At 43.8% G+C, this 23,887-nt stretch overlaps 8 protein-coding genes and 1 non-coding gene across 9 annotated transcripts; 2 read left to right on the forward strand and 7 right to left on the reverse strand.

Annotated features, from left to right (window-relative positions):
• Nucleotides 1-2,191: 2,191 nt before the first annotated feature.
• Nucleotides 2,192-3,873, reverse strand: GGS22DRAFT_83816 (uncharacterized protein). Its single transcript, XM_047968234.1, has 5 exons — nucleotides 3,377-3,873; nucleotides 3,138-3,275; nucleotides 2,983-3,064; nucleotides 2,728-2,915; nucleotides 2,192-2,669 (listed from the first exon to the last, which is right to left on the reverse strand). The coding sequence occupies exons 1-5, from the start codon at nucleotides 3,552-3,554 to the stop codon at nucleotides 2,461-2,463; spliced, it is 795 nt and encodes a 264-aa protein (XP_047814264.1). The 5' UTR covers nucleotides 3,555-3,873; the 3' UTR covers nucleotides 2,192-2,460.
• A 127-nt stretch (nucleotides 3,874-4,000) lies between these two features.
• On the reverse strand, nucleotides 4,001-7,234 carry GGS22DRAFT_174838 (aconitase family-domain-containing protein). The gene is made up of 4 exons (XM_047963166.1): nucleotides 6,949-7,234; nucleotides 6,112-6,858; nucleotides 4,635-5,963; nucleotides 4,001-4,569 (listed from the first exon to the last, which is right to left on the reverse strand). The coding sequence occupies exons 1-4, from the start codon at nucleotides 7,057-7,059 to the stop codon at nucleotides 4,396-4,398; spliced, it is 2,361 nt and encodes a 786-aa protein (XP_047814265.1). The 5' UTR covers nucleotides 7,060-7,234; the 3' UTR covers nucleotides 4,001-4,395.
• A 1,793-nt stretch (nucleotides 7,235-9,027) lies between these two features.
• GGS22DRAFT_83846 (uncharacterized protein) lies at nucleotides 9,028-9,813 on the forward strand. The gene is made up of 3 exons (XM_047968235.1): nucleotides 9,028-9,183; nucleotides 9,236-9,541; nucleotides 9,609-9,813. The coding sequence occupies exons 2-3, from the start codon at nucleotides 9,312-9,314 to the stop codon at nucleotides 9,736-9,738; spliced, it is 360 nt and encodes a 119-aa protein (XP_047814266.1). The 5' UTR covers nucleotides 9,028-9,183; nucleotides 9,236-9,311; the 3' UTR covers nucleotides 9,739-9,813.
• A 74-nt stretch (nucleotides 9,814-9,887) lies between these two features.
• GGS22DRAFT_193204 (DASH complex subunit Dam1-domain-containing protein) lies at nucleotides 9,888-10,636 on the reverse strand (the record flags this gene model as incomplete). The annotated part of the gene is made up of 3 exons (XM_047965352.1): nucleotides 9,888-10,086; nucleotides 10,139-10,263; nucleotides 10,322-10,636. 3 exons carry the CDS (start codon nucleotides 10,634-10,636, stop codon nucleotides 9,888-9,890), a joined length of 639 nt encoding a protein of 212 aa, XP_047814267.1.
• Nucleotides 10,637-12,211: 1,575 nt separating this feature from the next.
• On the forward strand, nucleotides 12,212-13,778 carry GGS22DRAFT_193205 (phosphatidylinositol transfer protein CSR1; the record flags this gene model as incomplete). The annotated part of the gene is made up of 4 exons (XM_047965353.1): nucleotides 12,212-12,979; nucleotides 13,027-13,068; nucleotides 13,118-13,217; nucleotides 13,267-13,778. 4 exons carry the CDS (start codon nucleotides 12,212-12,214, stop codon nucleotides 13,776-13,778), a joined length of 1,422 nt encoding a protein of 473 aa, XP_047814268.1.
• Nucleotides 13,779-13,915: 137 nt separating this feature from the next.
• Nucleotides 13,916-15,094, reverse strand: GGS22DRAFT_83859 (HIT domain-containing protein). The gene is made up of 5 exons (XM_047968236.1): nucleotides 14,787-15,094; nucleotides 14,585-14,667; nucleotides 14,340-14,501; nucleotides 14,219-14,233; nucleotides 13,916-14,160 (listed from the first exon to the last, which is right to left on the reverse strand). The coding sequence occupies exons 1-5, from the start codon at nucleotides 14,830-14,832 to the stop codon at nucleotides 14,053-14,055; spliced, it is 414 nt and encodes a 137-aa protein (XP_047814269.1). The 5' UTR covers nucleotides 14,833-15,094; the 3' UTR covers nucleotides 13,916-14,052.
• An 816-nt stretch (nucleotides 15,095-15,910) lies between these two features.
• GGS22DRAFT_t132 lies at nucleotides 15,911-16,045 on the reverse strand. The gene has a single exon. It is a non-coding gene; the product is annotated as a tRNA-Arg (tRNA).
• Nucleotides 16,046-16,487: 442 nt separating this feature from the next.
• Nucleotides 16,488-18,110, reverse strand: GGS22DRAFT_174863 (alpha/beta-hydrolase). Its single transcript, XM_047963168.1, has one exon. It carries the CDS (start codon nucleotides 17,572-17,574, stop codon nucleotides 16,732-16,734), a length of 843 nt encoding a protein of 280 aa, XP_047814270.1. The 5' UTR covers nucleotides 17,575-18,110; the 3' UTR covers nucleotides 16,488-16,731.
• Nucleotides 18,111-18,500: 390 nt separating this feature from the next.
• Nucleotides 18,501-23,481, reverse strand: GGS22DRAFT_83897 (UDP-glucose:glycoprotein glucosyltransferase). Its single transcript, XM_047968237.1, has 4 exons — nucleotides 23,030-23,481; nucleotides 22,620-22,970; nucleotides 21,734-22,565; nucleotides 18,501-21,673 (listed from the first exon to the last, which is right to left on the reverse strand). The coding sequence occupies exons 1-4, from the start codon at nucleotides 23,176-23,178 to the stop codon at nucleotides 18,545-18,547; spliced, it is 4,461 nt and encodes a 1,486-aa protein (XP_047814271.1). The 5' UTR covers nucleotides 23,179-23,481; the 3' UTR covers nucleotides 18,501-18,544.
• Between the last annotated feature and the right edge of the window lie 406 nt (nucleotides 23,482-23,887).

A 23,887-nucleotide genomic window follows, 5' to 3' on the forward strand; every position in this document is an offset into this window, starting at 1 on the left:
CTAAAACTTAAAATAAATGTTAAAAAACGAAAAGTTAATTAATTCTTTATTAATATTATTAATTTTAAAAACGAAAAAAACGGTTTAATAATACGTTAAAAAAATAAAATCGTTTAATTAATAAACGTAAAAAAAAATCGAAATAACGAGTTACGTAAAAGCCGTAATACTTTAAATTCTTAAATCAATAAAAAATCGTCGACTTTTAAATATAATACTCGTAAATAATCGAAATTATTAAAACTTAAATATTATAAAAAACTTATTAATAAATAATAAAATATTATATAAATAAATAAATTTAATATATCGTTTTAATTATTTTAAAAAATAATAAATATTATATAAATAAGTATTTTATTTTTAAAAATTTTTTATAATATTAATATTATATTAATTAATATTTTAAATATTAAAATTATATAAATATATTAATTTTTATAAACTTATTTATTTATAACTTTATATAATATATTTAAAATATTCCTTTTAATAATATATTATTACGTAATATTATTAAGCTTTAATAAAACTTAATATAAATTATATTATTTAATTACGTTTTTTATAAAATATTAATATTTTTAATTATAAATAAATTTAATATATATAAATAAATAAAATTATTTAAATATAAAACGGAAAAATTAAAACTTATTTAAATATAATAATATATTAAGTTATAATTCTTTTTATATAAACTTAAATTAATCGAATATAATTAATTAAAAATAACATTTTTTAATTTAATATAAAATTATATATATTACTTTATATATTTTAAACTTAAAAAAAATTTAATTAATTATAATAATTATTCTTTAAACTTTATATACTTTAATTTAAACACGTTTTTTTTACATTATAATAATAATAATAATAATAACATTATAAGCGATAATATTAATTTTACTTAATAAATCTTTATTAACGTTAAAAATATATTACGATTTAATTTCTTAACTATTATTCCAAATTATAAAAATAAAAAAAAACCATGTTTTTTATTAAAAACGTATTTAAATTACATTTAATAACGTTCGAAAAGTTTTTAATAATATATAAAAACATATAAATATTTTAAACTAAAATAAATCGAAATTATATTATTATTTACGTAAAACAAGTAATAAAAAAATTAAAAACATATAAATAATCGTTTATTACTTATTTAAATAAACACGAAATAAAATAAAAAACTATAATTATTAAAAGATTAAATTAAAAATAAAAATATAATTATAAAAAATAAAAGTAAAAATAAATAAAAATTATATTAATAAAAAAAAATATTAAAACTAAGTTCGAAAAAATTTTATTAAATAAAACTTTATTTCTTAAAAAAAACATTAAATAATTAATAAATATTTTATTTATTAATCGTAAAGTTATTTTTTTTATTATTAAAAAATTATTATTAAAACTTTTTACTTTTATACTTAATATACTTTTTATTTATTTACTTATTTTCGAAAAATTACTTAATTAATTATTAAATCGATAGTAACTTAAAATTTAAGCTAATAACATATTAAATTATTTTTTCCTTACGTTTAAATATAAAAATTTTTACTTATTTTAATATAATTAAAAATTTAAATAATATAATAAAATAATTAAATTAATTTATTTTTATTATTATAACTTTTAATATTACGATAAATAACGATTATATATTTATTTACTTATTAAATATTTAAATATAATAAAGTTTAATTTAATTAATAATTATTATAACATTATTAAGTAAGTACTTATTTTTTTAATATTTTTATAAAAATAAAAAAATTTATTATATTTATTTAATAAATATTTACTTATACGTATTATAGTTTATAAGCCTTTTAATCCTTAAATTACGAAGTATAATATATTTTCGTCGTATATTGTATTTATATAATATACCTTTTAATACATTAATTAAATTAGCGGGTTAGCGGATTTGTCCTTATGGTCCGCCGTCCCTGGAGCTTCCCGACATGGAGTCCCGTCACTTAAAGTTTCAGGGGTCTTTAAGTAAGTGCTACCTTATGTAATCAGCCTTACAGCCAATTAACTTTTATATGCATACCTTATAGTAACATATATAGTTTATAAGAAATCTAGAGTGATCTCTGTCCCTTTCAAAGATCCTCTAGCATCCGTATGAGCGTTCTCGAGCATCACGAAAATACGAGAAAATTCAATCGGGTTCGAGCCATAAGACGATCCATAGGTAATATTTGAGCGCAATATATGAAGGCATTTAAAAGGTCTATTAGTATACAGACGACCAACCCTCCTTTATCCTTCATACGAACGAGTAAGTATACGACCTCGCCACGATTACACTTTTATAGACCCTCCCGTAAACTCCGTGTCATGCAATGCCTGGGTAACAAAAAACACACATGCTATGTACAACCGTGACTCTCACTCGGTTCGTGACCTCTTTCTTCTAAGAGAGCCGTGGAAACCGTACTAGGGACCTAACCTCTGTGTAGAACCTATCAAGCCTAGTGGTGTCGTCGAGCTGGTTGAGTTACTAGTCGGCAACACCCCGAACCGTCCATACGTCTTCTGATCTACGCTAACATAGTGTGGTAATCGTCCCAGCAGGTTAAGGCGGCCTTCGATCCATCGAAGCGCCTTTTCAGGCGGGGATAAGAACTTGAGATAGCCTAAGCCAACTAGATCACCTTCGATTAGCAACCCAAGGGTAACAGAAATACTGTGAAATGTACTTACATAGGTAACCCGTTCCTACTCCACATAGATGACCAATGAAACTGGTGTTGGGGATGAGAGCCTCAACGACCAGCACTAACAATAGGGGTGTCGTCCAAGTCGGGACATGATGAGTTCCTACTACGAGATAGGGGTTGGTTCGGTACGTTCGAATAGCCTCTATGCCTAGTAGGAGAAACACCCAAATGCTATCCCGCGCGCCCAACATGTCAGCACCAAGAACTCGTTCGAAAAATGTAGGGGTCGTGTATATACCTAGCGCCCATGACGGCCGTGTTTCCTCTTAGCACGAACTTTTCTATGAATATGTATACGAAGGCCGGTAACGTCGTTAAAGCTACCAGGATCATTAACATCAACCACGCTCCAACAAATTACGATCAAAGGCTCATCATAACAAGCGCACTTACGACCAAAGAACAACGCAAGTGAAGTCAAAGTCCCAAACTCGGTCTCGAATCGCTCTAGTAGCGGCGTCAAGGAGAGGATGTTGAATAGGGCGTGGAAAAAGTTGATGTGGATCAGAGGGAACGTGTTCACCCGGTACACTGGATCATGATCGCATCAGTTAGCAAGTGGTCCGATCCAATGCGATTCCCACACAGTATCAAAATCTTCCAGATACAAATTAATATAGGGAATAACTGACTAGTTGTGATGCCCAGTTCATCCGGAATCAGTGCGCCCCATTGCCGCACATCCCACGCAGACTGTAAACCGGCAAGCCAGAACGCCACCATCAGGACTATCATCGCGCGCGTAAACAACGGTAACCGGAACACGTACGAGCGCGCGCGGATCATGTTGAAACCTTGTATCGTCGGCATCTTTCAAATCGGATCGTTCGTTAAGATTCTAAGTTAAACTGTCCCAGCACCTATCCGTCGCTCTCGTTGTATTCTCTTCTAACAGTTCGCTCTCCTCGGAAGCCGAAGCTCCGAACAAGAAATTAGGTCGAAAGGAGCAGCACAGGATACGTCCTGCTAGACTTATAAAAGATGTGTGCTGCGGGTCCGAATCGCCATTGAAAAAAAAGAAGAAGATGTGAGGCAGTTTGGAGAGAGCGAGAAAAAGAAAAGTTGGAGAGGAGGAAATGGAAAGTCGAGTCGTGTGCTTTGCAACCGAAAGTCGCAGTTGCGCCTGCACATAGCCAGGTAACAGCCGTAATAGACAGGGATATTATAAGCTACCGAAGATGACACGCTAGAACAACCGATCGGCGACTGGGCAGAATCTTATCGATAATTAGGTATTTATCAAATAATATGTAAATCCAGAAATGGATGCAATTAAAGGCTACATACAGAATACTTCCTACCTAACCCTTACAGCCCCTATCAACTCCCCTAAACTAAGCTGATGAAAGATCTGCAATAGCAATGGATACTAATAGTCTAACGTCACATGTAGGAAATGGGCTAGCTGACCGACAATGTTTTAACTTTCGTAAATTCATTTTGTACAAAACAAAAAAGGTTCTAATAACGGCTCGAGTAATGTCACGACGAATTGGGAATATAATGATCCCATAAAACATGACATGCGTAACCCAGGACCCTATACACCCCTTGTCCGACAGTTCTGGCAGGCCTCCCCACAATGCGCCTGCGTTCTCCTGTTCCTTTCCTATATTACTAAGCTGGTCGACTGCTTCATTTAGTGACCTTTTCATTTCTTGCTGCGCTTGGCCATTGTGTTCAATGCGCTTCCGTTCTTGAACCATTCGATCTGGGCCTCGTTGAACGTCTGGTTCAACTTGACCTCGAAGGTCTCGCCGTTCTTGGGGTGTACCCTCATTGTTAGGGGTTTCCCAACGGCTAGTTCTGTGCAAAGCAGGTCGATCTAGATTACGAGTTAGTCACTCAGTCTGTGCACGGCAAATTTATTATAATGAGGGGGGGACTCACTCTGTCTTCGGGCTTGATCTTGTCATAGTCGGCGGGATCCGCGAAGGTAAGAGGAAGCATACCCTGCTTCTTCAAGTTGGTCTCGTGGATACGGGCAAAGCTTCGGGTAATGATGGCTAGACCACCGAGATGACGGGGCTCCAAGGCGGCGTGCTCTCGAGAACTTCCCTCTCCGTAGTTCCAGTCACCGATGACGACCCACTTAATTCCCTTAGCCTTGTAGTCACGGGCGACAGCCGGAACCGCGTCCCATTCCTCGTTGGTCGAGTTCTTGACCTTGTTCGCCTCACCGTTGGCTTCGTTGATAGCACCGATCAACATGTTGTTGGAGATGTTGTCCAAGTGGCCACGGTACTTGAGCCACGGACCGGCCATAGAGATGTGGTCAGTAGTGGTCTTGCCCTGCGCCTTGATCAGAATGGGCATGTCTAAAGAATCCTTGCCGTCCCACGGTTGGAAGGGCGATAAGATCTGGAGACGGTCGGAAGAGGGCGAGACCTGGACGCTGACGGAGGCGCGGTCGGCAGGGGGAGCCTGGTAAGTGTTATTACCCGGGTCGTATCCCCTGGTAGGGAGACCGTCACCGGTAGGGGCCTTGAGCTGGAACTCGTTGCCATCCTTGTCCTTTAGCTTGTCGGTTAAGGGGTTGAAGTGTAAGCTTCCAGCGATGGAGAGGGCGACGACTAGATCGGGCGAGGTAACGAAGGAGTGGGTTGCGGGGTTGCCGTCATTTCGACCGGTAAAGTTACGGTTGTAGGAAGAAAGAATGGAGTTTGCCTCGCCCTTCTTGACGTCCCGTCGATCCCATTGACCAATGCAGGGACCACAAGCGTTAGCTAGAACAACACCGCCGAATTCTTCGAAGGTCTGGAGTTGACCGTCACGGGCGATGGTGGCACGAATCTGTTCGGAACCGGGGGTGACAACGAAAGCGGCCTTAGCCTTCAAACCGTGGTCAAGAGCATCGCGGGCAATGGAAGCAGCCCGAGACATATCCTCGTACGAGGAGTTCGTGCAGGATCCAATCAGACCAACCTTAAGATCCTCCGGCCAGTTGTTAGCCTTGACAGCCTCGGTGAACTTGGAGATGGGCGTCGCTAGATCGGGAGTAAAGGGTCCATTGATATGCGGCTCGAGGTTGTTAAGGTCGATCTCGATAAGCTGGTCGTACTCCGCACCCTCATCCTCGCGCAGCTCCTTGGCATAGTCGCGCGAAAAGTTACCGATGTCGGTACGCTTGGTAGCCTTCAAGTAGTCGTACATGCGGTCGTTGAAGGGGAACAGAGAAGTCGTAGCACCGATTTCAGCACCCATGTTGCAGATCGTTCCCTAAAACAACAATTAGCTATCTCTTCTGGTTGGAGTCTGGGATATTCATGCATATCTCGAAAATAGCCTGCGAATTTGTTGCTCCTGAAATTTGACACCAGAAAATGAAAGTGAAAGCGCGTTGCAGGGGCAGCTTGAAGATACATACCATTCCTGTGGCAGAGATGCTGTCAACACCGGATCCGTGATACTCCACAATAGCACCAGTACCACCCTTGACGGTAAGAATTCCAGCAACCTTCAGAATAATATCTTTAGGCGAGGTCCAGCCGTTGAGTTTACCAGTAAGCTTGACACCAATGATCTTAGGGGCCTTCAGTTCCCAAGGGAGGTTGGCCATGACATCAACAGCATCAGCACCACCAACACCAATGGCGCACATACCCAGACCACCAGCATTGGGTGTGTGGGAATCAGTACCGATCAGTAGACCACCGGGGAAAGCATAGTTCTCGAGAAGGATCTGGTGAATGATACCAGAACCAGGTCTCCAGAAGCCGATGTTGTACTTGGCGCATGCAGAGGAAAGGAAGTCGTAAACTTCCTTGTTGATACTAACAGCTCGCTCAAGATCCTTAACCCCACCAATTTGTGCCTCAATCAAGTGATCACAGTGCACAGTAGTGGGGTTTGCCACTGAAGGCATGCCAGCAGACATAAACTGTAGGATAGCCATCTGGGCTGTGGCATCCTGGCAAGCGACACGATCAGGACGTAGCCTTAGGTAAGAAACGCCCCGCTCGATATCTTGTCCATGTGGGTCGTCGAGGTGGGAGTATAAGATCTTCTCGGCGTAGGTTAAGGGTCGGTTAAGACGGCCGCGAACAATAGCTAGGTTCTCAGACATCTTCTTGTAGTTGATGAAGTTGCTTTCTTCCCAGTTATTTTGTTTTACCTGTCATGTGCGGGAAATATTAGTCTCTATTTTCACCCTTCGCCTATTAAGCTGGCCGGGGCTGTGAGTTTTGCGACAACAGTAACCTACTTTTCTGTCTAGGGGAGAATCTGTCACGGTAGCCATGCACCTTCGCATGTTCATGCCAGTCATGACCCGCGACCGGGCAACATTGCCCAGGACCTGTCGAGTGGCCAACATGGTGAAAGCCGTGGTCCCGACAATAGCTTATGAGGGGTTCAGATGTAACAGGGCGATGTAGTGTAATTCCGCTCTTAGGATAGTAGGAAGAGAGGAGATCGTCAAGGGAAAAACAAGACGACTCTAGGAACGAGAGTGAAAAAGGAATTGGTTATTCAAGGAGGAAGAAAAAAAAGATGTTGTGACGGAAGAGAAGAGAAAAAGGTGGAGAGGTTTTGTGGTTTGCGATTAAAGATGCAACATATCTATGTACCTCCGTGCTTGCTGGGTAACCTAGGCCACGGTACTACGGTACTACGGTAAAGGGAAGTTGCCAAATCCTACTGGTCAAAATGGCCGCTTAGGTGGCTACTGCTGGCCCAGGTATGCTGGGTATCAGGGAACTACAGGAAACTACAAGGGAGTATCAGGGAGTATCAGGGTACTTCGGCTAAGACGAAAAGGTACATCCATAGTCCACTGTGTTGCCCGGCTGAACGGACGAATCACAGCGAATCCGATTACCTTCAAGTCAATTCTGTGACCTCACACTGCTTTCCTGGGATCAGCCACCACCACCATCACCTTTGCGATAAAGAAAGCCACGCGATTAGAAGATTACGTATTATGCAATCATTTCCATATGTCAATATTTATTTGAATAATAGGGTCGTCATTATGACCAAAGCTACGATATTTGTTTTCCACGTCCATCTTGACTTGTGAAATCTTTAGAAACACACGACCATTTATTGGCTATTAAGCATCAGTGCCCAATGGAGATACTACGGTTACGCTAAATATTGCAAAACGTCCGAATTTTCTTGAAATCGGCGGAATGTGAACGGACGAAAGCGGTTATGAGGATATTAACCAAACTATGGTTTTGAGCTAACACATGTATTTCCGGACTTAGACCAGACGTTACTTTTATTAGTCGTGTACTAACCAGCGCAGTTTTTTCAAGATCGCAAGTTTAGGTATGCTACACGTTGAAAACACATTTAAAGATAATAAGATATATCATGCAATCGGAATATTAAGTTGTCTTCATCTCTAGCATGTAACATTCTCTTGAGACTTAATTAGCAACTCAATCGATAGGTTATGAGACTTTTTCATGATCTCTTGTACCTAGCTCAAGCCTCATTGGGAGCTGAATTATTATCTATGACCTAGCTCCTCCCGCTTCTCCTTAATCCCTGCACATCTTTGAAACCTTTAGGGCAGTAAGCGCTGCATATCACCTCCTTCAATCAGATGTCAGATAATTGAATTGCTGGATCTTCTCGCTGCAACAATCTTAGAAATGTCGCTGTAATTGTAATTGCGATTACAAACTCCCTCCAAACTATTGGTTAAGCCATTGGAAAGGTATGATAGATTATAGAATAATTATAACCTGAAGTATCTCGTTCCTGGACTCGATGTACCTTGGAAATAACCGCAGGTACCATTTCATCATCTCAAAAGTATCGCCGCGATGCAGCGCTGAATCGCTTCAAAACTGCAAGAAGATCCACATTTAGAGGTCTGCAGGTCAAATTCGACAGGCCGAGACAAATTTTGCTGAGTCTGGAGACCTGCTGTGTGGGTCCGAATTGGCCAATCGGCGAAAGCAATGGATACAAGGGGAAAGGGAAAATGCCCCCACGTTAAAACTTGCCTCGGTGTATGTTTGTCACCGAATCTGCGATTATCCATCGAGTTTGAACGCATCGGCACGAGGGGATTGTTAATCATAAGTTTCTCGTGACCAACGTGACCAAACACTAGACATATGCCAATATCAATATTAATATTAACTAGACATTTTTATAAAAAGATCTCTTGTTGATTAAATTTTCGATTCATTTAACTTTCATAAAATATATAAAATTCATACCACTGCGTTTGTTATGAACTTGTAAGATTAGGATGACGACGGCAATGCCGCTCGCCCGGGACTGCAAAAGCGGATGTAGCCGGATGATATTCGGGAGCGCGGAACATGTGAACCGTCGAGTTAAAAGAACGCATCCAAAAGCTTTGACCACTCCTTGCCTTTCTCATGGAGCATTGGATGACTAACCGGAGTGTTTAACCCCACCAAAAATCTTACACATGAGAAATCTCCAAATCGACTTATCTAATCGCAAAAAAACGGTATACACATACCTGTGGGCACTATTGCGACGAGCACTCATCTTTTAAACAGCCTACCTAACGAAAACATATCCAACCCATATTTACTGGTATAAGTTCGACCGTTGGAGACACCTATACCGCTGAGAATGGGGGTTACCAACAAGCGCACATTATCCAAAACCCGTCGAAAGACGAGAGATCTCGACCAAATCAAAGCCGACTTGCGCTCACCGAAACACTTAGCCCAATTCAAGGCAACGAAGGCACCAGAAGATCTACCAGACTTGGGGAAATGGTATTGCACAGAGTGCGCCAAGTGGTTCGAGAGCGAAGTAAACCTTGTGGTCCATAGAAAGGGAAAGCCGCACAAGAGACGGTTCGTATTTTCCATACCAGCCTATGGTATATGGTGTTGGGTATCTAGTCTAACAAATATGATATAGGGTGAAGCAACTCCACGAAGAACCGTACACCCAGAAGGAAGCTGACGCAGCGATTGGCCTGCGTACCGACAATCATGGTCCCGACACATCTGAGCACACAGCAGACGACGAAATAATCATGGCGACATGAATAATCTGAACCACGCCCTACGAACTCTAGATAGACACTTCTTGTGTCGCCGAAAAACTTATCGCGATGCTGTCGATTAAGAACATAGTTGAGCGCATTGCAAAGTGTGCCTGTATATCGTCGGTTCTAGGTTGAGTTTTCGACCTCGCTCATCTTAAACCACGAGCTCTCGGTCTGACGAGGCCACTCGTGCGACCTCTTCCAGTTCCACCTCTTCCCCTCGATTGCGCGCCGCCGCCTCTAGATGTATTAGGGAGGCGAGATTGACGGGTATCCGGAGTCGCAAACTTTTTCGGAGTCGGTTTTGAGACGGTTGGTGGATTCTCTACAAAGGATGTATCTGTAGTCCTAAACGAATAATCAGAGTCGTGGCCCAGAGCCATGAACCAGATTCACTTACATAAATGTTGTCTCTCCATCAAATTCGCCTCGTTCTGTGCTTCTAGATCGGCCTGTAGGCGGTTGCTGCTGTTGCTCCTCCTCCTCATTAAGCTTTGCCCGACGAAATGATTCCGCAATAGGACCCTGTAATTATAAGGCATTAAACGCTGTATAGCTTCGTAGGAGTACATCGTCTATTTACCTCGGGGAAATCGACACAGAAAGCATTCATGTTCAATCCATACAAGAAACTTGCGAAGCTCTCGCTAAACCGAGCGAGACTCTCATGCATAAGTTGAAAATGCATCATATTCACCTCCAAGTCGGCGACGGCATCGGAGAGTTCGGCAAAAGCGGGTTCGAAGGTGTTCAGCGGAAACGGCTCGCCGCCGTCAACGCTACGCTGAGCGGATTCGCGGAAGGAGGAGCGGGAGGAGGGGCGGAGGGGTGTTGTCGGCCGTGATCGCGACGTGGAGCGCGGCCTTCTCACGCTATCGTGGCCTTCGTTTCCCGACATTGTCTTATTCTGAGATCTGTTGGTGATGGGCTGATGTCCGCCAAAGTCTAATAATCTACTACCTTAGTACCTTAGTAGGATATCAACTGGTAAGCAGTTAAGACTTAGACTGAGCGTGGAAAACAATAGACTCGCGATTTATTACAATTGATGGATTTCTCAAATAAATCGGATCTTGGCAACGGATCCACTATCTAGGAGCAGTGGGGTTAGTGGGGTATTAACTTCGCTGGATTGTATTGAGCACGTGCCACACTACTGCTTGGATATTTCTTTCCGGGGCTAAGAAATCCAAAAGTGACGTAAACCCCTCTATTTTAGAGGGAATAGAGAAGGAACGGAAGCGTGAAGGCTCGCTTGTATACATCATGGATGTATGGCTTGGGTAATCCAAGGTTGTCTTACTTGGGCTTAGCAGGTACTCGGTACTACTAGGTAGTTTATTAGTCAACAAGGAAAGGATTCACTCTTTTTATTTCCAATCCGTACATTCAAGAATCCTACCTTAGTACATACCTACTTTTATGGTTGTATTGTGTTATACCTATTTGTTACGACTTTCTATAGATGTTGTCAAGACTTGACTGCGACTATTCTTTAGTACTCAAGACCTAGAACATAACGAAATAACTATTTATACAAAGTATTCAGAACAACTACGTTAATTTATAATAAATTCGGCGCCGACTTACCTAGTTTAGTCTCGTATGCGCTTTTGGTTTGCGAGACCGAATACGATTGGTTCAAGAAGCAAGGGGATGCAACAATTATTTCCTTATTACACCCTACTACGACGTGCGTAGTATCAGCGCATCCGCATCCGCATACGTCAACCCCGGCTGCCCAGAAGATCCAACCTCTCCCAGAGCTCTCCTCTAACATTTTATTGTCTGAAGTAGTGTTGACTCGCATACCGTAAGCAAGTCAACATCTTGCGACAGGAGGCCTAAGACAAGAACCAACCTACCAACCTCTTTCCTACCTACCTAGTAGGTAGGCTGGAAATCTGTGCTTTGCGCTTACACGGCGACACAGCGGCTCGGGTCCTCCGGACATTAGTTGCGCCCTCTTAGCATTGTCTTGGACCTTATGAAAGCTCCAGCGTCTCGGGCACCGCAGTCATTTTTATTCTCCACAGCTCCGAGACTTGGCCTTATTATTACTCGTCTCGCTGGTCGTCCAAAATCTAATCTGCATTCATCTTCATTTCGTGCTTCGAACATCTTGCGCGCATTCCCTAGCCCCGCCCTCCCTCTGACTCGTCCGTTATCGTCATCAAAACCTGCACTGCCCCGAGGGTGTCTATCGCAACGACATATTTGCGATCGCAAAACTTATCTGCGGCTGCTTACTCTACAACTAAGAAAAGCGCATTGCGAGAAACGAGAATTTTCGGAATTTGGCTACAAAAGTCGGCGGGCCTTAAAAAGTCAAATCTCAGCTGCGTTATATATTATACCATTGGTCGTATTCAGTTCCATCGTATTTTACGGCTGGATACCTTATAATTCCGATCAGCAACTAATCGCCCAGGACCTCGCTGGAGACTATTCCAACGCAGAGGTTGAATTCGCCATGGAACAACTTCCAGGCAGACCGGGGAACCTGACCCCTGAACAGGAAGAAAAGTTACGCAAATTCTGGGAGATGTTTCTACAAGTATGTGGCGTTCTTGGCGATGACGCCGCCGGTAATGATACAGAAACTGCTTCCGAGACTGCGTCGCGAACAGGAACCAAGGAATCTGAAAAACCTAAGAAAAGCCGGATGTCCCTATTCAAGAAGAAGAAGGATAAGGAAAAGGGGACCACTACGCCTACCAAGATCGCGGCGATGGAAAGTCTAAAAGAAAATGACCCAGAAGACAAATGGGGTGAAAACAAGGCATACCTCGATACCCTAGCTACCCATCCCCCAGAGCAGATAAGAGCTACAATCTGGTCCATGGTGAAGCATGACCACCCTGACGCTCTTCTTCTACGATTTTTAAGAGCTAGAAAATGGGACTTACAAAGGGCACTTGTGATGTTGATGTCAACTATGAACTGGAGATGTTCGAATGCCCACGTTGACGATATAATCATGGCGAACGGCGAGGAATTTGCCGCCGTCAACGAGAAGAGCGGGGATGCAAAGAGCAAAAAGTTAGCCGAGGACTTCTTAGCTCAGTTGCGCATGGGGAAAAGTTATTGCTATGGCGCTGACAAGGCAGGAAGACCAATTTGTGTCGTCAGAGCTCGCTTGCATAAGGCAGGCGAGCAGTCAGAGGAAGGCCTTGAATTGTTTACCGTCTACTTGATCGAGACTACACGGTTCATGCTAAGCCCCCCTGTGGACACTGCTGTGAGTGCATTATAATCTAATGAAGAACCCAAAACTAACATCGGCAGTGTGTTCTATTTGACTTGACTGGATTTTCATACGCTAATATGGTGAGGGTAGACATCCCAACTCAGCCTCGGCGAAGCTAACATCCGATAGGACTATACGCCAGTTAAGTTCATGATTAAATGTTTCGAGGCGAACTACCCGGAAAGTCTCGGAGTGGTCCTTGTTCACAAAGCCCCTTGGGTCTTTCAAGGTATGCCATCCGGCTAGAGTTTTGCTTTCGCATTCTAACCAAACCTTAGGTATCTGGAAGATTATTAAGGGGTGGCTAGACCCAGTAGTCGCAAGTAAAGTGCATTTCACAAACAACCTCAAGGACTTGGAGGAGTTTATCGCTACGGACAGGATAGCGACCGAGCTGGAAGGCGCATCAGGCTATACTTACAAGTACAAGGAGCCGATACCAGGAGAGAACGCCAAGATGAAAGACATCGAGACCAAGGAGAAACTACTCCAGGAACGCGAGCTCCTGTATGAGGAGTATGAGAGCAAGACCCTCGAGTGGATCAATGAACCGGATGCTGGGAAAAGAGCGATACTTCACGCGGAGCGGGACGCCGTCGCTAAGAATCTGAGAGAGCAGTACTGGCGCCTAGACCCCTACCTTAGGTCGCGGTCATACTATGACAGGGTAGGAGTCATCAAATCTGATGGAAGCGTCGATTATTACCCTTCAGCGACTGCCCCGGCCCCTACCAATGGAACGGCGGCAGCGATTGCCGCAGGAGAAACGGCTGCTGATGACGTGGACTGAATAGATAATGGGCGGTGTAGCGTAGAGGAATAAAAAGCTCAGACCGGGTGCATGGGAATGGGAAATTCGCATAGAATAGGCATTGTATACATATCATCGAAATAGGATGGCTGGGGTTTCATCATTACCTAATATCTCGTTCATAAAACGACTCTGGTTGTGAATCTTGTCTTATTCAGGAAACGATTCTATTATTTTAGGTGAGCAGTTAGGTAACTTGTTTGTAACTATAGAGACACCATAGCTTCTAAAGTTTAAAGTTATTTTGGTCTAGTTACACTTTAGGCTTGATATCGTCGAAGAGAGCCTTGAGGGCTTCCATATCCGTCTCCTTCTGAGGCCAGCCTACTCCAAGTCCTTCTGCCTCGTTCGGCTTAGGGATCTAGCAAGTACGTTAGTAGAGCGCATGAGAAGAAGGTGGATTGAGGATATGTTGTTACCATATGGAAGTGAACCTATAATTATAAATTCGGTTAGCCAACTTGTCTCATAGTTACTCACTTCTCTACCTAGGGATCGCAATATAAATATGTAGATAGACATGAAATGAATCAAACTCACGTGGTCAACGACCTGGTGGGCGATGCGACCGTTATTCTGTAGGATGTTGAAGTCTACGGCGCCAGTGGCGGTAGCTAGCTTCTTGACGACGGGTAAAATCTCACTTAATTGTTCGTCGGGGATGTCGGTCAGTTTCGCGCCATGGAATTTAGGGATAACGAGCTGTATGTATGTGAGAGTTATGTGAGTTTACTAGCCACTTGGGATCATGTATAAATGATGATTTCGTCGGAATTATGCCTTACAGCGTGGCCCTTGCTCAAAGGATTAATGTCAAGGAAAGCGAGAGTCTTGTCGCTTTCGAAGAGCTTGAAACAAGGGATTTCTCCTAATCTATTGTTAGTTGGTTATATACTATGGAAGCTCATGGTAGTAATTATATGAATCGGCCATCGATGTATCGGTATAGCTTCAAGTAACATTCATTATGAGATTGGAGACACTTGCCCTTAATGATCTTGCAGAAGATACAAGCGGCCATTTTAGATGTCATTGATAGATTAGGATGGATACGTGAACCTTGATGGCACTCTGGATCGGGATATATAATCCGTACTTGTCACTCTCGTCAGAATAATGGGTTCTAAGGTTGTTAAACAGCTCACATTTCGGCTTCACTACTAGTTACAACTTAAGACGTCACAAACAAATGGAGGGGCTCGGAGCTACCCCGCTATTCCTCCGGACAGGGCGGAAAATTATCGGCAAGGAAAGCCATCGCCTCATATTTACATCTCTGGCATAACTATTTGATGGGTTTTATGTGAGGGATTGAGGACAGAGATGCATCGACCAAAAATCAAAATATATTGAAGTCAACTATAATCAATATATTGTTTTGTTTAATGGTCGCAGAAAAGCGTGGAAGTGAAGATAGTAAATGAATGAGGCATCCAAAAAGGAGGGGTGAAAGTGGGGGATTGGGAATTGGGAATAACTTCAGCTAGTATACCTGCGTAAAAGATATGGATGTTAAAAAATAAGATGAAGGGGGGGGACAAGGTGAATTAATGCATGTTAATGGTAGAGACTAAAAATTGCATGGGAAATGGTGTAAAAAAAGAATGCAAAAATTTTGACTAGCAAAATTGAATCTGGAACTTCCAGAGTATTGTTTCCAAAGATTAGTGTAAAGGAGCTTTTTGGGTTACGCAAGGTTGAGTCAGGTAAAAGGCATGAGTCAAGTACTTTTAGGCAATCCCGCTCCTGAAATTTTTGTCATTTATTAATACCTATAACCATACTATGGGCAGAAGTATTTTGACCAATGAAAACTTGTGGTCAATGCCACCAGCACACCGCCTCGACTATCTGGACAGTGCTTGTAGTTTGAAGTTATGCAACCGATGATGCAATATTCCAAAGAGGATAATGACGATTGTTTGTTATTAAGTATCTATTGGGTCAATATCTATTATCTAAAATATGCATAAGTCACAAATACTCGTTATTCGGGCGACTCGACGTACGATACCGTCCTGCTTTACGAGTTATCGTATTCAATACACGACTTAAAAATGGAATAGAAGTATATCTACAGAATCTGTGAAAATGGCAAAAAGATATAGTTGAGGAGCTAACCGGGATCGAACCGGTGACCTAAGGATATTCGTGTAACTGCAATCCTTCGCTGTGGGATGTTAGTGACAATGCCCAGAGGATAGAATGGATAGAATTACTGACCTCTACCACTGAGCTATAACTCCAAATTGATTGGTTGAGGTGGCGACTTTCAAAGTCTACTATAAAGTAAGGACACCTAGTACAGGGTAGTGGCTTCTCCGGACGGATAAATAAGCCGGGCAGCAAATAACGTTGCAGGTAGGTTCCCGGATACCAGGCCGAGCCTGCACTGCATTACTTAACGAAAATCGCTTACGGCTAGACTTTGGTACCAGGTATGTATCTCGGTAGGTAGTAACTAAACTGCATATTCGGGCAGGAAAGAACTTGGCCATAATAAACAACCCGCCGAATGAAATGAAGTTAAATACATAGCTAAACCTTGAAGTTGAGTGCAATACATCGTTGACAGAGGCTGCATGAGAAGATAATGACTTGTACGTAGGTTAAGTAGATGGTTATTGTATACCTACTTCAGTAATTTCGACTACTTATTTCTATACCCAAAATTTTCAAAGTCAGAGCTGGTTGATGCTTCGGCTTATATAAACTCCCTTTTAGTCAATTGGTATTTCACAAATCGTAATCCGTCAAATCATACTAGACTCGTAACAAAGCCTAGTCATCATATCCATATATAGGTAATTATGATAATATCGTCAAGGGGCTGCGAGACAACACGGGACCGAGTTTCTTCAATCCTTTAATCTCCAAGTCACCGTCCGCTCGCAACCCCGAATCCCAAACTCCTCCCAAAGAAATGACCATGCTATTGCTTCACCATAGGTATTCCCTGCGCCTTTAGAAACTCCACCGCATCGTCCATCCCGAACGGCGCGTTGAACCAGTGTCCCCCGTCCGGGTACTCATGCCACTTGACCTTCATGCCAAAGCTTTCGAGCCCATCCCGTAACTGTTGTCCGTACTCGATGAACACGAGTGGGTCATTCTCGCAGTGCCCTACAAATACCGGCGTGTTCCTTACCAGCTCGTCGCTCTTGCTATCCAGAAACTCCTCCAATCCTAAGACTTCCCTCGTCTCGTCGAGCGAACCTCCGGGAAAAGGTAACCAGGCCGAAAAGCCCATGAGCCCGCATAACTTCGGCGGTCTATCCTCTTCCGCCTTCGCATCGGCATCGACGCTCTTCTCGACATAGCTTTCGCCTCCCTCACCATCCTCCAACGCGCCTAAATGCAACAGGACATGCGCCGCTGTTGCGCCCCCTTGACTGATTCCAGCCAGCACGACGCGATCGTACCCGCCGACGGCCCTAGCCTCCCTCCTGACGATACGCCTAACACTCTCAACGCTCTCCTTGAGCCCGAGGGCCTGCAGCTCCTCCCTGTCGGTCATGTCGAGGATGTTCCAGATGTCGAACCACTGGGGCCACTCCTCGCCGGTGGTCTCGACGATGCTGGGCTCGGCCTGCGGGAATACCCACCGAACCGACGGGAACTCGTCTATCAGCGTGCGCCCGCGCGAGTCCCGCGTCCACCGCAACAGCGCGTCCGCCATGTTCTGAGACGTATCGCCGCGCCCGTGCAAGAACACCACCGTGTGCGTGTGCTTGTGCGGCTCTAGCGGCGCTACCACCGAGCAGCCGAGCTCCATTCTTTTTTCCCCTTCCTTCCTTTTCTTTTCTTTTTCGCTTTTGCTTTCTTTCCTGCCTTGCTTCGTTTCTATTCCCAATTCTCCAATTTCTGTCTGCTTTAGGTAGGTAGGTATGTATTTTCTGTACTCGAATACTTAGATACCTAGGAAAATGGCTTGGGTGGGTACCCAAATCAATGCCTTTGTTACCTTGCACTATTCTGGTACAGGAGGTAAGTCGGTGGTCGACCTTACCCACCCTACCTAATTACCCAGGTAGCGGAGCGCGACGGGCAAAGAAATGGAGAATCGGGATAGAGGGAGAAAGAGGCGTGAGGTAATACGCTTGGCATGACTCAGCCCCCTCTCTCCAAGAAAAAAAAAGAAAGAAAAAGAAAAAGACTAAAGAGTATTAAAAAAATGACTCGATGCGTAACTTCAAAATGTTTGCGTCGAGGTGTTTTATTTTTCTCTCGAACGATCGGTAGATCGGTGAGTGTGGTATGGGTAAGCTGGCGTAGATGGGTATAGGCACTAGTAGGTATGTAAAGTGCATGTAAGCATGTAAGACTGATATAATATGAAAGGTGCCGGCCGGCTGCTACCTTATAGTTTTGGGTCCATTGCTGTCCATAGGATTCGCTTATCCCGGTCCTGTGCGCTTGCCAAGCCGGAACACCACGGAGATCGTCGCTAAAAGTCGTGATTTTAATTGATATCCCGCTTCGGTAAAGTAAGTCTAGAAGGGGTTAATCAATTAATTGATGATATCGACATTAATAAATGGGGTTATACGGTAAGCCATATTCATAGTCATCATGTACGGCGTATCCAGCTGAAGGAGATCGTACGCTATGTACGCTGTAGATTAGTTATCCTTAAGTAGGTAAGTACTATAACTACTAGGTATCCACGGAAAAGGAGTTCAGCTAAGATGACTTGATCAAAATGGTTTCATTTACTCTATGTAAGTACTTGTATGCCTGAGATTCTATAGTTCATCTTTCTTCGTCCTAGGTTCGGACTCTTCAAGCGTTCTACTCTTGGTGTTCTTCTCTTCGCTACTACCCGCAAGCACCTTCTGCGTATCATCGTCCGTGATTAAACCTCTCCGTCGTCGATCTACCGCCGCAATCTCGTCATCGTATACGGTCCACTCTGGTACCTGTCTTCTAGCTCGATCTAGTTTTGGTTCCTTAGTTTGTGGGTTGTTGCATAAATCGATGGTACGTGCTTCTTTTTGACTCTCGTCACTGCACCACGTCTCGCACCACAACCACTCTTGGGATAAGCTGTGGATTGGGATGACAAATTGCATATGATTGGGCAAGTCTTGGTCGAGATTGGAGAGAGAAGCCGGGTCGGCCGACAGTTGGTGATAATGCTGCCTGAGCCTGTCGCCGGCTGCGAGTTGCCTAAAACGGCGAAGATCGACTACGTAGAGAGCCGAGATGTGGTATGGATTACCACGGAGGTAATTCTTCCAGTAACCTTGCTTCCAGAAGCGGAAACCCTCCATCTCGGTCCGAGAGTCGCACATAGGCGTAAACCCGTAGGGCGCGCCCTCAAGATCGAGATTGACAAGATCCATCATATCCGTTCTCACAATCTGATCCGCATCGACGAATATGACCTTGTCGAGAGATAGAGGGAAAAGGACATCGAGGAAAAGAATCTTGTAGCCCCAGATTTCACGTTGCTTTTCCTTTTGCTGGCGTAGCCAGTGTGGCCATTTATACGTAACCATCTCGTATTTGAAACCGTACTCTTTGGCAAGATGGGGGATGAAATCCTTAAAGGACGGGGATAGGAATTGCTCAATGAACCAGAACTTGACTGTGTGGTTCGTATTCTTCATAACAGATACCATCATGATATTGAGCATGCGCTCGTAAAGGTGACCGCTTGCGACGGAGAAGATATTGATCTCAGCATGCACTTCGTCCGACACAGATTTCAACTTCGACTTTGATCCGCCGAGAATTCCCTCGGCAAACTTAAGGCCGCGGGAAAGGATATCTCCTCCAGTATCCGTGCCTTCTTCGAGGACATCTTCGAGTTCCATACCGGGTTTTCTCTGGAGCCGTGGGTATAACGTCGTACCTTGGAAGTCTATAAGAGCAACTTCGGTGCCTTCATCACCCGGAACTGCGTTATATCCCTTTGCGCCTACGCTGATGATATCGAAAATCTCCGAGCTTCTCCCTTCTTTGAGATGTATATTGTAATAGCCAGGATTGGCTTTAAATTGGAAATATCCAAGATTGGACATGATTATTGTGTCATCAAAATGGGGGTCAAGCTCGGTACCAAGCAATAATTGCACGCCGCGAGGAGGACTGCTCGTGCTTTCTCGGGAGTGGCCTTCAATGAGAATATGCTCGAGTTCGTAGGTGGCATCTACATCTGCTTTGATGGAACTTAGCTTCAAATTATCCAAGTCATGAACGGAGTATTTTGCTGCTACTAGCCAAGCAGGTGGTACGTCCATGCCCAGGTTGAGGAGAGCTTCAGAAGGAAGTCCTTTGAAAGTCGCACCTAGAGGGCTGACCTTGCCGGAATCGTCAAAAGACGGTGCTGAGTCTAATATGTATCGGTAAAATCTTTTGATAGGAAGCTCTTCGAGCTTCTCCTTCGGATTTAAGAAGATTTGCATGTAGACGCCATCTAGCTGAGATAGAACTTTGAGTATAGCAGCCCACTTCTGCCCTACCTCGCTAGCAGGGTTGATCATAGAAACGAAGTGGATGTTCGCTGTAGAAGGATCACCGACATCGATCATCGTATGAGTTGAGTTCCACTGGTCATACATTGTTGTTCTTAGAGTTGGGGCTGACTCAAAAATCCCCTCGGGTAGATCCGACATGGTAGATAAAGCCGTGACTGATGTAAGTTTCGCGGCGGCTAGAGGTCCCGAAATCTTTTCTGTTAGACCTAGTGCATCTACTGCTCTATATACTGGGAGTATTCGTGCTCCTTGTTCAAATTCGAGAAGCAAGTCGAAATCGCTCTCCTTGAATGCCGAGCTAGCAGCAAATGGGCCAACTACACGACCATTAAGGATAAGCAGCTGGGAGCCTGGGATGATGGCGGCGGCGGTAAGAAATCGTGACAAGGCAGCGTTGTATCCATCATCCCGCACGTCGATTGCCCCTGATAAGAGTAGCTCGAGGGTTTCAAGATTCTCTACCTCCAATAACTTGGTAACATCCTTTTTGAGTAACACGTTGGTCTGATGCGCATTACTGGATGGTAGAGGGTTATTGATGATATCAAGACGCACACCCGGGTTGTTACGTCTGAATGATAAAGCCGACAATAAAAGATGGAGACCTTCTTGAGAGCTTAGATCAGCGACAACAGTAAGAGTAGCCCACGTTTCCTTGCTCGTGTCTTCGCTTGCTTCGATGGCAGGAATCTGATCGAATAGATCCTTGTGCTCCGAGTATAGCTTGTTGACGTTTAAGACAGTGAGGGTGTTATCGCCCTCGGGGAAGATGTAGGAATTACGTCGGGTTGGTGCACCCTCTAACAAAAGACCCGGGATCCATGTTTCGTCGTCGACCGAGCCCATGAAAATACCCTGTTGGACTATCTGTAGATCACTACTCATCCTCATACTCATCATCTGAAGCCATTTATCCTGCCGGGGTATAGCTAATCCATTGAGAAATAATAGAGGCACTTCAGGGTTGGCATTGAGTCGTTCTACCCAGTGCCTGGAAAGTTCAACTTGCTTGGCATAATGTTCTGACTCGAGGACCTCCTTGAATGGGAGGGGAGTCGCTTCAGCTTTCGGAGATCGATTTTTGATAGCCTTGTCGAAACTTGCTTGCCCGGAATGGCCTCCTTTGCTACAGGCCTCTAGGTAGGACATCAAGCTAGCTAGCCCATAGTTCTCGAGGAGGTGGTAGACCACCTTTGCTCGTTCCTCGGCTTCCTTAGTCGGCGTCAAAGGGACCAGCCCGAAGCGGACAGGCAATAGTCTCTTAATGAAGGATTGAAGTTGTTCGACGACTAGAGAAAGGTCTTCCGGTTTGCTGAAGTCAACTGGAGCGATAAGGTTGAAAATATCTTTACGAATCTGAGGGACCTGCCCCGGGTACGTCCTTTGCATGAGCTGTAAAATGGTTGGTTAGTTACACCGTAAGGCACATTTGATTAATGCATAACTACTTACGCTCATAAGACTCTTGGGGTAATCAGCATAACGCTTGTCTTTCTCGATGTTGTTTAGCCATACAATAACACGGCCCTCTTCGATTTCGTCCCGCCAGTCGAATCTACGAGGTTCATCGTCGGACTTAGCTATTGTCACTTCTCGGTTCCCCAATAAAGAGACAGCCTCTTTACCAGTTAGACCCAAATCCGTTACACCTTCAATGAGCTTTCTTTCCCTTCGAATGCTGTCGACGAGACTAAATGGGTCAATTTGTCGCTCAATGAGTTGGACGCCGTTCATCCAAAAGACATTCATTCCAGCAGGAACTCCTAAAGCCCGGTTATGACGGTGCTCCTTAACGAACGCGTCTGAAGCATTGTGCGCTGCGATTGAGGCCGAGAACTTGGGGAAATCCTGGGTCAACTTGATTAAGGTCTGAAAAGGGTCATCGCTTTGCATAATGAAAGAACCCGCCTTGAGTCCTAATGATGCTAATTCGGAACTCGATAATGGCTTCAAGTCAGTAACCTCCTCCTCGCCGTCGAGTACAACATCAGTAGGAGCGGGTTTGTCTGCTGAATCTGTCTGAGCTTCGGCCTCGCGATCGTCAATGACGATATAGTCCGTGCGCTTTAGTTGAAGTTCTATTCCGTACCCGCCGACCGGCAGCGGCTCTCGTTCTTCAGCTTGATCGACACGATATCGAAGCCGATAAGTGACTTCTCCCTTTCGGGCCATATCCACTAGGGATTTGTGAAAAGAGCTGAATTCAGGCTTAGTGATATCCGCATATAATATCGCCTCAGAACCAGTACCCAAAGTACGATCGAATGGGAGCGATCGTAATTGTCTAGGATTGTATTAGATAAAAATGAACAGACTTAGAGATATGTAGAATACGTACGAATCTCCTGTAATCTGCCCTTCGGCGTGCGTAAGTGAAGCCGAACAATACTGCTTTCCACCAAGGAGTATCCATTCAGCACAGTCAGCTCTGGCTGCTCCCAGAGAAGGCGTTACGGCTGTATCATAGTATTGGTAATGCGCCTCTATTCTCGGAGCCGCTGACCTCATGGAGAGAGCAAGTTTAAATGTGGATAACGCCTTGGGGGTCTGCATATGGCCATCCTCCTTCAGAACCTGGAGGAACTTCTCATAGAGTTCCTTATCTGTCTTTGCGTTTGTAAAGGCACCGTCGGCGATACGGTCGAGGAGTGGGAAATAAGACGTCGCGTTCTCTCCAGCAGCGGCTTCTCTAGACTATAGTTAGCCACACACTATCCCGGAGTCTATTATATATGGATAACAACCTACAAAAGCTCAACGATATACGGGGGCGCAGGAAAGGCAGCTCTCATGGCAACATTGACAGACGGCCCAGCTACGGCATGACCCGTATTTAAGCAAACTGTTGCCAAGAGAGTGGCAGCAAGGCCACATGGCAGTTTAAGAAGTCGTATCATGGTGTTTCGATATCGTTTGTACAGTAATGCGCCAGGCGAATATACACGAAACTTGAATGGATGAGAAAAGAATTAGGATAGCTCCGTCGCAAGCTCTCGCAGGCGGCAGAGCTTTGGATTATGGAGTTTACAAAACCATATATTTCAAACTAGGTTAAGGACGATATTCTGAAGTCATGGCGAGCGAAAACCAGTGAAAACCAGTGAAACCTAAATCGGTTGCCGTTTGTAAATGCAAAGTGGCTTTTTGTACAGAATAGGTCTGGACTTTTGATAGGGAACTTATCCAAGCTTCCGTGTAAGTGAACGAATATTAATGAATTGAAGGTGCAATTGAACACCTAGACGAATAAATGGAACTTGACCAATTAAATTTACCTAAACATTTAGAGTTGCATGAAACAGCCAATGAGAATAAAGAAATGGAGACCTGAAGCTCAGGAGAGCCAGGGGTTTTACGTTAATGGCTGGCGGTTGCTAGTTGAATGACCATGCTAGAGCTTTGTTAGGTAAACTGCCCCTCTATGATGTACTCGATACAGGATCCTGAACCAAAGCTATTCGCAAAAAGAGGTGCTCGGTACTTGATCTAAACGATAGGGATAATTATTATTCCGACAGGGCACAATCAGGACAGCTGGAACCTGCGAACACTGAAGCACAAGCCACATGCAAGCACCACAACGGCTAGAACCTTGTCAGGAAATAA

This window comes from Annulohypoxylon maeteangense (assembly GCF_022496945.1).
Source record: "Annulohypoxylon maeteangense strain CBS 123835 unplaced genomic scaffold GGS22scaffold_26, whole genome shotgun sequence".
In the NCBI taxonomy this organism is placed as follows: domain Eukaryota; kingdom Fungi; phylum Ascomycota; class Sordariomycetes; order Xylariales; family Hypoxylaceae; genus Annulohypoxylon; species Annulohypoxylon maeteangense.

Excerpts from the sequence above, each read along its gene's own strand:
- GGS22DRAFT_83816 (XM_047968234.1), bottom strand. The coding sequence starts at position 3,554 with ATGCCGACGATACAAGGTTTCAACATGATCCGCGCGCGCTCGTACGTG. Across the intron at positions 2,916-2,982 it reads ACGGCCGTCATGGGCGCTAG|CATTTGGGTGTTTCTCCTAC; the intron begins GTATATACACGA and ends CGCGCGGGATAG. Across the intron at positions 2,670-2,727 it reads AGTAGGAACGGGTTACCTAT|TTGGCTTAGGCTATCTCAAG; the intron begins GTAAGTACATTT and ends AAGGTGATCTAG.
- GGS22DRAFT_174838 (XM_047963166.1), bottom strand. The coding sequence starts at position 7,059 with ATGTTGGCCACTCGACAGGTCCTGGGCAATGTTGCCCGGTCGCGGGTC. Across the intron at positions 6,859-6,948 it reads ATTCTCCCCTAGACAGAAAA|GTAAAACAAAATAACTGGGA; the intron begins GTAGGTTACTGT and ends CGCACATGACAG. Across the intron at positions 5,964-6,111 it reads GCATCTCTGCCACAGGAATG|GGAACGATCTGCAACATGGG; the intron begins GTATGTATCTTC and ends TTGTTGTTTTAG.
- GGS22DRAFT_83846 (XM_047968235.1), top strand. The coding sequence starts at position 9,312 with ATGGGGGTTACCAACAAGCGCACATTATCCAAAACCCGTCGAAAGACG. Across the intron at positions 9,542-9,608 it reads GGAAAGCCGCACAAGAGACG|GGTGAAGCAACTCCACGAAG; the intron begins GTTCGTATTTTC and ends AATATGATATAG.
- GGS22DRAFT_83859 (XM_047968236.1), bottom strand. The coding sequence starts at position 14,832 with ATGACATCTAAAATGGCCGCTTGTATCTTCTGCAAGATCATTAAGG. Across the intron at positions 14,668-14,786 it reads CTTCTGCAAGATCATTAAGG|GAGAAATCCCTTGTTTCAAG; the intron begins GCAAGTGTCTCC and ends ACAATAGATTAG. Across the intron at positions 14,502-14,584 it reads CTTTGAGCAAGGGCCACGCT|CTCGTTATCCCTAAATTCCA; the intron begins GTAAGGCATAAT and ends ACATACATACAG.
- GGS22DRAFT_174863 (XM_047963168.1), bottom strand. The coding sequence starts at position 17,574 with ATGGAGCTCGGCTGCTCGGTGGTAGCGCCGCTAGAGCCGCACAAGCAC.
- GGS22DRAFT_83897 (XM_047968237.1), bottom strand. The coding sequence starts at position 23,178 with ATGATACGACTTCTTAAACTGCCATGTGGCCTTGCTGCCACTCTCTTG. Across the intron at positions 22,971-23,029 it reads CCGTATATCGTTGAGCTTTT|AGAAGCCGCTGCTGGAGAGA; the intron begins GTAGGTTGTTAT and ends ACTATAGTCTAG. Across the intron at positions 21,674-21,733 it reads ACCCCAAGAGTCTTATGAGC|CTCATGCAAAGGACGTACCC; the intron begins GTAAGTAGTTAT and ends ACCATTTTACAG.